At 39.4% G+C, this 14,569-nt stretch overlaps 1 protein-coding gene across 1 annotated transcript in view; it reads right to left on the bottom strand.

Moving 5' to 3' along the window:
• Nucleotides 1–11,731, bottom strand: part of SETDB1 (SET domain bifurcated histone lysine methyltransferase 1) — a 29,562-nt gene extending 17,831 nt beyond the window's left edge. Inside the window, 8 exon segments of the mRNA XM_028502856.2 lie at nt 321–394; nt 957–1,158; nt 1,317–1,442; nt 2,113–2,212; nt 2,618–2,652; nt 9,263–9,414; nt 10,311–10,581; nt 11,577–11,731. Coding sequence (XP_028358657.1) covers nt 321–394; nt 957–1,158; nt 1,317–1,442; nt 2,113–2,212; nt 2,618–2,652; nt 9,263–9,414; nt 10,311–10,570 — 949 coding nt within the window. The 5' untranslated portion in view covers nt 10,571–10,581; nt 11,577–11,731.
• Nucleotides 11,732–14,569: the final 2,838 nt, after the last annotated feature.

Raw genomic sequence — 14,569 nt, 5'->3', positions numbered from 1 at the left:
TGAAATATGAGGCTAGGAAATAAGTATGAGACTAAGATCTTCTCAAATCTAAATCACTTAGACATGAAATCAAAACACATCTATAATACTATTGTCCACCCAAGGTCAATTATGGTCTTCCAGTGTTTCACTCTTTCTCTACAAAACCCACCATTGGAGATGAACCAATAAAACTGTATCTCCCAAAGGCCATTAATCAAACTTATGTTCTTTGAGACTGAAGCACCAAAAACACGAGGGCTTTTCAACTGGTTGTCTTTAGAAGAAATATAAGGTAGAGGAAGATGAACAGAACTGAGGAAGAAGGGAGGGATACTCACGTGGCCGGCAAATAGGATACAATTCAGACTGTGTGACATAGGAAGCGTAGCCATCATCAAAGAAAATGAGAAACCTGTAAGGAAAGAGCCATTGTAGCAAGATCAGGGGATTATATTTATCACGACCTAAAGTATTATCTTATCATAGCTTCCACTCCTCCTGATCAAATAAGACCTACATCAGGGAAGATGTTCCAGTTTACTATTTTCTTCCTGTTATTCTTTCTTCCCAACCCAGGAGGTAAGAATTCTCCCTTAATCTACCTAATATAGCCCTACTTTTCCAAAAGCTATTTATTCACATTCCACTATCAGATTTGTGTTCTGAAAATCACTTAGCCTCCACTTTATTTCTTCCTTCTACATGAATTCCCTATTCCCCAACCATTAATCCATCCTGATTACTCTCTTCCTAGATTTCCTCCAAGTTTTCTCCTTAAGACAAGAAAAAAAAAGGCAGGGGCAAGGAGAAAGAGAGAATCACCCACATGACTCTAGCAGCAAAGAAACAGAAAGGGTTTTGGCCACTGGGGACTAAGAGCACAAAGGCTAATTGTGAGATCTGGACTATGACTGGGACAGGGCAGGTGCTGTGCTCCCAGCCTCTGCTCTCTTTACAATCCTCTGTCCAGGTACCTGAGCTTGTTTTTGACGTTTGGTGTCTCGGCTACAATGCCAGCATAGAGCCAGACCTGATTCCCGTCTTTGTATTTGGCCACCACTCGACTGCCCACATACAGCTTGTCAGCAGGAGGGTGGTAATCATAGGCAATATGGTTCCCCGACAGTAGACTCTTTCCTTTGTTGTCAAATTTCACCTTGTACTTCTTTCCTGGCCCTGAGGGAAAGATAGACAAACTTTTAAAAAACCACCAGTTTCTGTGTAAATCCTGGCTATTGTGTGAAACAAAAGGCAAAGCTGCAGGGAAAAGAAACAATCAGCAATGGAGACCTGCAGGTTGCCTTTCATTAGCTCCTCCTCTAGCTTGAACATACCAACTGTCTGGATGGCAATAAGGGTGCCTTTGTGCCATGTCTTAGTTCTCTTCTTGCCCAAAATGCGCATGCTGACTATCAGGTCACCATCTTTACTCAGTTCTCCAGACATCTGACTCAGGGTTCCTATGGAAGAAAGCAACGTTCTTGTAAACAGATATGGCACAGACTGGGGAGAGAATGAAAAAGTAAAGAGGGCAGCAGAGTAATCAGGGAAAATGGAATAATTTTTGATCCTCAGCCACTTCTGTTGCTCTCTTGGGTCAAGGGCAAAAACACATAACATAGCTGAAACATAGCCGACTCAATTATTATGCTAACAGGAGAAACTTGAATAATTGAAATTCACATGTAATTCAAGAACATTTCACTTTAACCAACTGCTTACAACTCCTCATTAACAACATTACCACTCATTAAATACAAAATAGCATTTATAAAACATTCTCCTGTTAACAGCCCCATTCTATACACAAAGCTTCCCTCAGATTGCTTTTAAGTATCTAAATTACTAGTCTATTCTCTATGGTCTCCATCTGGAAGAAGGAGCCATGAGCATGAGCTAAAAGATATTTAGACAAACCATCCCATGATGGAGAAGCAGCTGGCAAAAGACTTAAGCAGACAACAAGGAAAAACAAAATCATAATCTTATACCGACTTGTATAGTCTGTGGTGTTAAAAGAAACCAACAGAGGCCAAGAAGGGTTCTGAGACGCTAAAACAAAGTCAGTTATCCATGAAATCTCTGTAAGAATGCACCTCCACCTGTATTGAGGTACCACCTAACCCTAACCTTTATGTAGGTCCTGGGAACTGCTTTTCTTATTGACAGCATCCATGAACTTCTGGACATCTTGAGCTGACTTCCTTAGGGCAGCCATAGCTTCACGGAGCTGTAAGGAAAGGGATAAAGGAAATTGAAATAGCAGCATCGGTTAGAAGTAACTTTAGAATAAGAAGTAATTTATCTTTCAAAAAACAAAATAGATTAATTATGTTTGGCAGCTTACAGTTACTTTATCAGGCAAAACTGCCCTTTCTTACAAATTTGGTTCAGAAATCAGTTTTGGAAAGCTTTCCTTGATTAATCTCAACTAGCTCAGCACTGCCAAATTCTACATTCATAGAGCACTCAGTGCATGAATCTCTAAGTAACCTCTTCTGCATTCATATAACGTCTGTTATAGGATTGCCACAAGGAGGGCTGATTACAGAGTGAATGATTTTATGTCAGGCCAAAAGTTTCTCCCATTTTCGTATTCTTATCTTTTACTCTTCTCCTGCCCATTCCAACTCACCTTCTGGTCTTTTGGAGTTCTGCTCCCAGCATCACCTATGCATGAAATAAACTCTAATGAGTGAAGATACTTAACAGAAGAATTTTCAAGAAACCAAGAACTAAGCTATTTAAAAGCATTATCATGGAAGTATTATCAATAGCAACTGAAAAGTAAACACAGACACATATATATATATGTAAAAGTACCAAAAGGGTTCAGAGAGAAACACAGCAAATAAATGACAGTGCTAACCAGGGGTAAAGTACTGGGGCAGGTGGTTTATAGGATTTTGGGTTTCCATTGTATATTTGAATTTTTATAACAATAATTGTGGATTTGCTGAATGTTCTGAAAAAGATATGTAATCAGTAAACTAAGCAAATATTTAATCCTAAATAATGCAGTACAACAGAACTCTCTGCTATGACAGAACTGTTCTGTATCTGCACCATCCAATCTGTTAACATGTGGCTACTAAGCAAATGAAATGTGGCTAGTGCAACCAAGAAAATAAATTTTAAATTTCATTAAAAATTTAAAAAGTCAGGTATTCACATACTATGAAATTTACCCTTTAGCCCTGGCTGGTGTGGCTCAGTGGACTGAGTGCTGGTCTGCGAACCAAAGAGTCACCGGTTTGATTCCCAGTCAGGGCACATGCCTGGGTTGTGGGCCAGGTCCCCAGTAGGGAGGGTGTGAGAGGCACCTACACACCGCTGTTTCTCTCCCTCTCCCTCCCTTCTCCTGTCTAAAAATAAATAAAATCTTTAAAAAAAACAAACAACCCTTTAAAAATGTTTGAGTGGATTTTAATATATTCACAAAGTTGTATAACTCACCTCACTAATTTCAGAACATCTTCATCACCCCCAAAAAAAAACCACTGAGTATGTGGTTTCCTTTTCAGGGTGAAAAAATACCTATTAGCAGTAACTCCCCATTCTAGCCTCCTCCAAACTACTGGCAACCACTAATCTCCTTTCTGTCTCTGTGGATTTGTCTATTCCAGATATTTCATATAGTCATAACATATGTTCATCACAGAAGATTAATTTTTGTTGCAGTATTTATAAAACACTCCAGCTACAGAATATATACATTCTTTTTCAAGCACACATGGTTCACTCTCCAGAACAGACAATATCCCAGACCATTAAAAAAGCCTAAATATATTTTAAAGAACTGATCATGCAAAGTATGTTTTCTGACAACCATGAAGTTAATTTACAACAGAAAGAAATCTGGCAAAGTCCCAAATATTTGGGAGTCAAACAATATACTTCTAAATAACACAGCGATCAACAAAAACCCACAAAGGAAATAAAAACCTTATGAGTTGAATGAAAAGGAAAATACAACATATAAAAATTTATGCGATGCAGGTGAAGCAATGCTTAAAAGGAAAGTCACAGCTTTAAATGTTACATTAGAAAGAAAAGTCTTAAATCAGTAATCCAAGCTTCTGCCCTGGCTGGTGTGATGCAGTTGACTGGAGCAGCATCCTGTAGACCATGGGTTTGATTACCAGTCAGGGCACATTCCTAGACTGCAGGTTTGGTCTCCGGTCAGGGCTGTACAAGAGGCAATTAACTGATGTTTCTCTCTCAAATCGATGTTGCTCTCTCACCCTCTCTCCCTCCCATACCCTTTTTCTCTTCATTGATCACACATTCCTCTACTGCATCATCAAAGGCTGCTTCCTTGTCGGCCATGGCGGGCAGGCAAGCTGGGGGTATCCCGAGATCTACCATTATGGGAGGGGTAGGGAGTCTACAAGTCCCGTTCCCTTTCTAAAATCAATACACATATTCTCAGCTGAACATAAAAAAAAAAATAATAATACTTGCCCTGGCTGGTGTAGCTCAGTGGATTGAGCACTAGCCTGCAAACCAAAAGGTCGCCTATTCGATTCCCAGTCAGGGTACATGCCTGGATTGCAGGCCAGGTCCCCCATCAGGTGTGTAAGAGCCGATGTCTCTCTCACACATTGATGTTTCTCTCCTTCTCTTTCTCCTGCCCTTCCCATTTCTCTAAAAAGTAAAATCTTTAAAACATAAAAAATTAAAAAAAAAAATCCAAGCTTCCAATTTAAGAAACTAGAAAAAGTACAGCAAATCAATCCTAAGTTAAATGGAAAGTAGAAAATAATATAGATCAAGCCCTGGCTGGCGCAGCTCAGTGGATTGAACACAGGCTGCAAACCAAAGTGAGGCAGGTTCGATTCCCAGTCAGGGCACATGCCTGGGTTGCAGGCCACGGCCCCCAGCAACCGCACATTGATGTTTCCCTCTCTCTCTTTCTCCCTCCCTTACCTCTCTAAAAATAAATAAATAAAATCTTAAAAAAAATAATAAAGATCAGAGTAGAGATCATAGAAAACAATACAGTAGAAAAACAAAATCAACGAACCCCAAAAATGGTTCCTTGAAAAAGGGCAACAAAATTGATAAACCTTTGCTAGACTAACAAAGAAAAAGAGATCCAAATAACCAATATCAGAAATGAGTCTTCTGGACAAGACGGAGGAGTAGGTATATATGCTTTGCTTCCTCCAGGAAGCTTAGAGAGTTCAAAAAAAGTTGGACCCAAGGAGGAATACACCAAGACACATCATAATTACATTACCCTAGATTAAAGATAAGGACAGAATCTTAGAAGCAGCAAGAGAAAAGGAGACAGTTACCCACAAAGGAGTTCCCATAAGGCTATCAGCTGATTTCTCAAAAGAGACCTTGGAGGCAAGAAGGGGCTCCAAGTCACGAAAGGCAAGGACCTACATCCAAGATTACTCTATCCAGCAAAACTATCATTTAGAGTGGGACAGATAAAGTGCTTCCTTGATAAGGTCAAGTTAAAGGAGTTCATCATCACCAAGCCATTATCATAAGAAATGTTAAAGGGGCTTATCGAAGAAAAAGAAAATCAAAAGTATGAACAGTAAAATGACAACAAACTCACAACTATCAACTATCAACAACTGAACCTAAAAAACAACTCACAACTATCAACTATCAACAACTGAACAACTGAACCTAAAAAACAAAAACAAACTAAGCGAACAACTAGAACAGGAACAGAATCACAGAAATGGAGATCACATGGAGGGTTATCAGTGGGGAGGGAAAGGGGGGAGAATGGTGGGAAAAGTACAGGGAGTAAGAAGCTAATTGGTAGGCATGAAATAGACTGGGGGAGGTTAAGAACAGTATAGGAAATGGAGAAGCCTAAGAACTTATATGTACAACCCATGGAGGTGGGGGAATGCTGGAGGGAGAAGGGGTACAGGGCAGACAAGGGTAAAAGGGAGAAAGAAATAAGACAACTGTAACAGCATAATCAATAAAATAAACTTTTAAAAAAAGAGAAAGAAATGGTATCGCTACAGAACTTATGGAAACTGAAAAGGACCATAAGAAAATATTATGAACAACTTTATGGCAATAGTTTAGACAATTTAGATTAACATGGAAAATTCCTAGAAATCCACAAAATTAATAAAAACCAACTTCAGAAGGAACAGAAAGTATGCAATAGCCCTATCAGGTAAAGAAAATAAATTAGTGATTAAAAACCTCCCCATAATACATTCAATGTGGTATCCTGGATTGGATCCTAGAAAAGAAAAAGTCTAGAAATCAATGTATGGAGGTTAGATAAAAGCAATGAACCAATGTTTGCTTCTTACTTTTAACCAATGTACCAAAATATATTAATATTCAAAAAAACTGGTGAAAGATATACAGGAATTCTCTGTTTTATGTAAAATTATCCCAAACTAAAAAGCTTATTAAAATTTTTTTCCACAAAGAAATTCCAGGCCGAGATTGCTGAATATATCAAACATTGAAGGAATAAATAATATCATTCCACACAAACTCAGAGGAGCAGGGAAACACTACCTAACTCATAAGGCCCATATCACCCTGATATGAAAATCAAACAATACAACTATAAACAGCCTGCATGAACATAGGTTCAAAAAATGTTTTTTAATTGAATTTACTGGGGTGACACTAGTTAACAAAATTATATAGGTTTCAGGGTACATTTCTATAATGTATCATCTGTATATTATATTTTCACCACCCCAAGTCAAGTCGCCTTCTACACCATTTATCCCCCCTTTCCCTCTGGTAATCCTCAATACTGTTGTCAATGTAGGTAAAAAATTCTTCTCTTTTCCTTAAAAAGATTTTATTTACTTACTTTTAGAGAGATGGGAAGGGAGGGAGGAAGAGAGAAACATCAATGTGTGAGAGATACATTGACTGGTTGCCTCTCACATACTCCCAATTGGGAACCTGGCCCTCAACCCAGGCATGTGCCCTGACTGGGAACTGAACTGATGATCTTTCCGTTCACAGGCTGGCGCCCAATCTACTGAGCCACACCAGCCACGGCAGTACAAAAATTCTTAACGAAATACTACCAAATCCAATACTGTAACATATAAAGGATTATACATTGGGTTTATTCCAGGAATGCAAGGTTGGTTCAATATCCAAAAAATATAGAAAAAGTACCTGGTAAAATCTAAAATCCAATCCAGCTATAATAAAAACACTCAGCAATAGAATCACTACTATTCACTACTATCTCAACACTAGTAATAGAATCAACTTCCCTAAACCTGATAAATAGTATCTACAAAAAACCTATAGCTCAAATCACAATTAATGCTTCAAGATCAAATGCTTTCCCCCTAAGATCAGGAACAACAAAAGGATGTCTGCTCTCCCAACCTTTATTCAACATTATCCTGGAGGTTTTAGCGAGTACAAAAAGAAAAAAAAAAAAGAAATTAAAGGTATCCAGATTAGAAAGGAAGAAGTAAAATTAAATTAACTTTATTTGCAGACAATATGATCTAATATATAGAAAATACTAACGGCCCCACAAAAACCTTGCTAACCAGATCAATATACAAAAACCAACTATATTTTTATATTCTATCAACAAACAATCCTAAAATGAGATTAAGAAAATAATTCTATTTGCATTAACATCATAAAGAATTACTTAAGAGAGCTGTACCATGTTTATGCATTAGAAGACTCAGTTAAAAAGGCAATACTTCCCAAATTAATTTTTAGATTTGATACTGTTCCTATTAAAAATCCTAGCAGTTAAAACAGATTTTTTTTGTAGAAACTGACAAACTGTTCCTAAAACTTACTTGGAATATATATGATCTATAATTTTGGAGGCTTTTCACTAAGTGATTTTACTACTTACCATAAAGCTATAGAAAGTAAGGCAGTGTGGTGCTGGTGTAAAGGTAGACATTTAGATCAATGTGACAAAACACTCACATATACAGCCAGATGATTCTGACAAGGATACCAAAAGAACAGTCTATTCAACAAACGGTGGCAGAACAACCGGATAGCCATAAAGAAAACAAACCACCCTGAACCCTAAAGACTTCATTAAGAAAATGAACAGATCATTACCTGGGAGAAAATTTTGTAAAATGTAGCTGATAAATGAATTGCACCTAGAGTATATTAAGTCTTCTAAGTAATTAAAAAAATCAAACTGAACTTTTTTAAAAAGGCCAAAACTTTGAGTAGTTATTTCCCCAAAGAACATATACAAATGGCAAATGAGTATGGAAAAATAAGCTCAATGTTCTCGAGGAAATTCAAACCATGATCATAATGTGACACCTACCACACCCACTGAAATGGCTGAAATAAAAGACTACGTAATAACAAGCACTGACAAAGATGCAGAGAAACCAGAACCGCCCCACTTTGCTAGTGGGAACATAAAACTGCAGGACAACTTCTTAAAAACTCCAACATACACTCACCACAAGACCTAACAAAATTCTACTCCCAGGCAGACTATCCAAGAGACATGAACCATCTGTCCACATAAAGACTCATACACCCGTGTTCATAGCAGCATCACTCATAATGGCTCCAAATGGTAAACTACCCAGATGTCTACGAATTGAGGAATGGATAAAAACAAGGTATAGCCATACAATGGAGTACTACTCAGAAAAAAAGAAACAAACTACTGACAAATGCAACAAGTCGCAGATGAACCTCAAAAACATTTAAGTAATAGAAACCCAACACAAAAGAAGACATATTGTGATTCTATTTACATGGAATTTCCAGAAAAGGTAACACTCGACAGAAAGGAAGCAGATCAGCAGTGCCAGGGTGAGGGGCACATGGAGATTGAGCAAAGAGCACGAAGGGACTTTCTGGGGTGATCAACTATTCTAAAACTGGACTGAGGTGAAGACTGCACTACTAGTATAAATTTACTAAACTCAAACTAACTTACAGTGGGTAAATTTTATAGTATGTAAATTATACCTTCATAAAACTGTTCCAAAGTATACAAACCCAACAACATTTTGAGATGTATACATAGGTGCTAATGCCACCTATAGAGAAAAGCAAGGGAATTAAAAATAGTGGTTACATGGAAAGGGGAAAGGAAGGTAACTCAATCAGGAAGTAGTACAAAGGGGACATCTACGATACTAACAATGTTCTATTTTTCCTGTAACAGACAAGCCTGACAGTTAACATGGAATTAGTGAAATTGGTTTCTCCTCTCTTCTTTTATCTTCTATCTGCTCATCTTCCAGTGTTTCAGTTTTGATTCTGAGACTTTCTTCTCCATAGCTTCATCTCTTACCTGAATCGATACTGAGAACATCATCATCTTCATCAGGAATCTCAATTATTTCTGTAGGTCGAGAAGCTTCATCCTCAGAGCTACTGTCCCGGTACTGTAGTCCCAGTTTGGAGTAAAAGTCCTTCACCAAAGACTCACAATTAGTCACTGCCCTAATATTGGAACACATGTAGAAAAGGTCAAAGCCAGCAGGAGGTGTAGGAACCATTAGAATTTATATAAATTTAAGTAAAAGCTGACTTTCATTTATAAACAGCCATATGCCAAGTATCTCTGTTTAGAATTTAGAATGCTTCTCTCAAAGAGAAATGTTTAAATAGTGTTTCCAGACTAGTTTCTCAAAAATCCCAACTAAGCCCAAAGTATGGTCCTGTGAACCATACCTAATTATTTACTTTGTTGTTATTTGAAAATGTTTACTAAGTGACAACTAGGGTACCAGGAACAAATATTCTGGGAGTTTAGGAATAGATTCAGGGTTCTAGGAATTTATTAACACTCCACAGTTACATAAAACAGTAACTTTATGATCTCTACTCTCTAGACAATTTTACTAAGAAAACAAAGCAACTGTTCTGAAGTGGAGTGCAAGAGGAAGGGGAAGAGACTCAAAACCTGGACTCCCCTACTGCTGATCATGTATTTGGTTCTAATACAGATGATATATCAGTGGTTGAGAGATAAGATATCAGACTCTAACTTTTCTTTGAGTTTTAGAAAGAGAGGCGGAAAGACAGAGAGGGTGGAGGAGAGGGAGGGAGACAGACAGACAGACAGATACTGATTTGCTGTTTCACTTATTCATTGGTTGATTCTTGTGTGTGCCCTGACCAGGGACTGAACCCACAACCTTGGCGTATCAGGACAAATCCTCCAACCAACTGAGCTACGTGGCCAAGGCCTGGACTCTAACTTTTGAGGAAGAGTAAGGTTCTACGCATCTGCACTCTGGAGACTATAAAGTGCTTGGCATAATGTCATGATGAATTATACATTAAAAATGTCTGCCAATGGAGAGATTTCCTCCTACTTCCCATGTAATCCTCACCTGGAGGCATCATCAAAGAGCTGGTCAACATGGGCCACCTCAGATTCCTTCTGTATTACCCACATCTCCAACTCTGCTAGCTGCTTCTTGCGTTGCTGTATGAAGTCCATCTTTTCCAGTTCTTCATCAATGAACTGCCGAAGTTCTTCCATGGAGATACCCAGCTCCTCAACCACTGCTTGTTGCAGCTCTGCAATCTCTTCAGACTCCACTGCAGCTGTTGCTGCATCCAAACCAAGGCACCCGGGGAGGGACGACATGCTATTGTCTTCTACATAAAGCAAAAAATGAAAATTACCTTTGGAGTCATGATGACCACAATAGGGAACCTCAGTCCCCTAACAAAACTCATTCTTTGATATTCAAGCATTGTTAAGTTTGATTCTATGTTACCTCTCCCCATTCTCCAGTATATGATGATGAGCTTTTGTAGCTCTCATCTTATGTTACAAAATATAGACCTGAATACCACTTAAGAGTTTGAGAGGCCATATATTATTTAACAGGAAGCTACTGGAAATGTTTTAAGAAAATGAAGAGAACCAATTTCCTGAGGAAGACACAGGCATGCGGGTTGGGCTTCCAGACAACCTCAATAAAGTGAGTATTTCAATAAAGTGAACAATAACCTTTTTGCTGAATCTTTGCCTTCAGTTTGTAAAAGAAAGTAATACCTATGAAGCGCAATGAAAGAAGGTATGCCTGTATTTCTGAGACCTGTTTTTTAATATTTACTAAATACATCTTTGCACGCTATTGCCTAGTTTGAACAAATATCTCCATATGAAGAGTAGGAGCTGGTCTATAACCCACTGTCTTCTATTTATTTATTTGTTCCCTTCACATTACTTTGCTTCCATGTGGAAATTTACTTTTTAAAAAGTCTGTAATACTTAAGCACAGAAAAACCTGCAGCAAAGAGGGTTCTCCAAAGTAGAGGGAAATGAGCATCCTTGGGAATAAAATAGGGCTACCTAAAATCTACAACCCAATTATAGCTGTTTTTTTTTTAATCAAGCAGTTAAAGTAGAATTGAAAGGCAGAACGCCTTGCGACCCCAATGCCAGTTCCCACAGCACCCATTTTTCCTTTGCCCACACATCGCCCCACCCCCGTGCTACTCATTTTGGAGGTGCGTCCCACCCCCGCCGGCAAACCCTGCTGAACCCCGCCCCGCTCGCCTCTTGGGGAAAACTTCCTTCCCACCCTCGCCCGACCTCCTCCCACAAACAAAACATTTCAGAGAAGCCGCTGGCCTCCAATTACCTCTGTTAATTTCTCACACCTCCCTACTTCCAACTACAAGTTCCTTTTCACCACCCAGACCCCAGACTCACGACTCAGAGGTCGGCCTCAATGGGAGAGAACGAAAAGGGAAAGGGGGATAGGGGGAGGGGAAAAAGCGTGAGGGAGGGAAGGGGAAGCAAAAGAGACGCCCGGAAGCAAACCTTAGGTGCCGTTCCGGTCCCCACGACGGTAGCCTAACGGGGTCAAATCCAAAACCGCCGGGCGCCCCTCAGAGGTTAGGACAAACTTAGGCGAGTACGCATGCGTCAAAGTGAGCCTGCCAGGGCACGCGTGAGAAGCTGTTGGTGGGGTAAATGGGCGTGGTCTGGAAATATTACAGAAGCTCCGCCTCTTCCTCCATCCCCAACTAGTGGCAGCAGTACCAAGCTTACTGCGTTAAGGACTCAGTTGGCAGTCTTAGGTTTAGATTTTTTTCTTTTATTTGAGTTTGTTTAATTACAAAAGCCATAAAAATTGTAACGAGTTGAGGAATAGCAAGATGTAAGAAGAAAAACATGATGTTCTTTGCTACCCATCACTTACCACCCCTGCTCCTTTTAGGTAAAACAACCTAGTTTTAGGCTTGTACTTACAAGGTCATGCGTGTGGGTTTTTTGCGGGGAGGGGATTCAGGCATACCTTGAAGTCAATAAAAAGGATACAATTTGTCTTTTTGACAGTTGCATAATACTTCATCATTTGACTAAACCTTATTTAGAAATTTAGATTATTTTCTGTTTTTAGCCACTATAAATAATGCAATAAACATTAACATCGTTTTTTAAAGATTTATTTGTTTGTTTATTTATTTTTAGAGAGGGAAGGGAGGGAGAAAGAGAGAGAGAGAGAACAACATCGATATGCGGTTGCTGGGGGCCATGGCCTGCAACCCAGGCATGTGCCCTGACCGGGAATCGAATCTGCGACACTTTGGTTCACAGCCCATGCTCAATCCACTGAGCTACGCCAGCTAGGGCAACATTAACAATCGTTTTGAAGCAGCACTGTTATTTCTATGGTAGAGATTCCCCAGAATGGAATCTGAGGTGAAAAAAAAAGTACTTTTTTTTCATTTTAATAGAATATGCTTTTCAAAAAAAGTTGAAACAATTTTTACTCCCACTAGCAAATCTCTGGAAATATTTCTTTTCCCACACCTTCGTTAGGACTGGATGTTAACTATGTGTTTAACTTAAAAGAATGTGATATGTGTCAAATAGTATCTGCATTAGGATACACTAGGTTATGTTGTGGCAACAACTCCAAAATCTTAAAACAAAACAAAACAACAAAAAAAAAAACACTGCATATTTCTTGTTGACACTGCATAATCATCTCTAGAAAGTTGGCAGTGGAACGACTCTGCTCATGATAGCTGCTGAGGAACCCAGGCTAATGAGTCATCATGCCAGAAGGAAAGAAAGCTAGAGGGTCTCACATTGGCAGTTAAAGTGACTCAGGACAGTCAGTTACATCCCATGAGTCATAAGGCTCTACCCAACCACAAGGGGGCCAGGAAAAAGAGGGCTCCATTTCTGGAAGCAGGGATAACCAGGCATATTTGATGACTCAGCACTATTCACTACCATAGTATCTCATTATTGCTTTAATTTGTTCAACAACCTTTACACTAACTGCGTCTGACTTCATTTAAAAAGTGTAAACCACAACCTGCTGTGTGAGACTGGAAACAGACCAAGCAGCCATGATTACCAGAGTCCTTGAAATTCTCCCCTGCTGAGTACACTTTCACTGTACTCGTTTCACTTGCCCACCAGCTTCCTGGGAGCATTCTAAGTGCCTATTTCCAATTGTTGAGACATGGGAATTAAAATACAGAGAAGCGAAGGCTTTCTCTAGATATTGGGTTGGCCAAAAAGCCCATTTAGTTGTTTCATAAAATAAAAGACATACTTTTCATTTTCACAAATAACTTTATTTATTTGGACATTTTAAGTATGTTGGCTGCCTCTCACTATTGACTTCTAGTGGCTAGAGGCCAGGGGTGCTGCTAAATGTAGTTCTAAAATGCAATTCTGGCCCTGGTTGGTGTGGCTCAGTGGATTGAGTGCCGTTCTGTGAACCAAAGGAACGCCGGTTCGATTCCCAGTCATGTGCCAGGGTTGCAGGCCAGGTCCCCAGTAGGGGGCGCGCGTGCAAGAGGCAACCATACACTGATGTTTCTCTCCCTCTCTTTCTCCCTCTCTTCCCGTGTCTAAAAATAAATAAATAAAATCTTTTAAAAAATAAAACGCAGTTTTGATTATGTCACTCCCTTGCCTTAAAACTGTCTTTTCTTTATGTTTATAGAGCAAAGTTCAAACTTCACAGTTTTCAGGCTCTTCATAATTTGGCCCTAACTTACCTCTCTGGCTGTGTTTTCCATTCCTCTATTCACGCTCCTGATTATGTGCTATTTCCCCAGCATATTTATATATTTTACTTTGCATCTGCATACCTTTGTTCATTTGTGATCTCTTTCCTGGAATGCCCTTTCCCTTTCTGTCTGGTGAAATTTTAATTCCCTAAGTTTTTATAGACTGGCAGTCAAACTTTAGCCTGTACCAGAATCACTTGGAGGGCTGGTTAAAACACAGGGCTGCCCCACACCACCCCTGGAGTAGGCTTGGGTGGATCTGAGAATTTGCATGGCTAGCATTTGCCCAGGTGATGTGCATCTGACTGGTACTGGGACCAGAGTTTAAGAGTCACTGTCCTAGACCTTCACTCTTCACTCATCCTCTTCAGAATTAACTTCTCTGTGTTTCCATGATGTGTATGTCACTCTCTCCTCTGCTGAGTTGTTATTAACTCAATGCTGAGGTCCTGTGTTAATCATTTTTGTTTCCCCAGACACCGGACTTACTGCCCTGTACATGTGGTGCTCTGTAATGTGTGCTGAGGAGAAAGCTTTGCTCTGCTCTGACTGTGTTTCTATTAGTTGAATTTTCAGCTTTCTCATGTGTGTGGAG

This window comes from Phyllostomus discolor, chromosome 14, assembly GCF_004126475.2.
Source record: "Phyllostomus discolor isolate MPI-MPIP mPhyDis1 chromosome 14, mPhyDis1.pri.v3, whole genome shotgun sequence".
In the NCBI taxonomy this organism is placed as follows: domain Eukaryota; kingdom Metazoa; phylum Chordata; class Mammalia; order Chiroptera; family Phyllostomidae; genus Phyllostomus; species Phyllostomus discolor.
The sequence above is the reverse complement of the archived record's forward strand: the minus strand, read 5'-3'. Positions and strand labels throughout refer to the sequence as shown.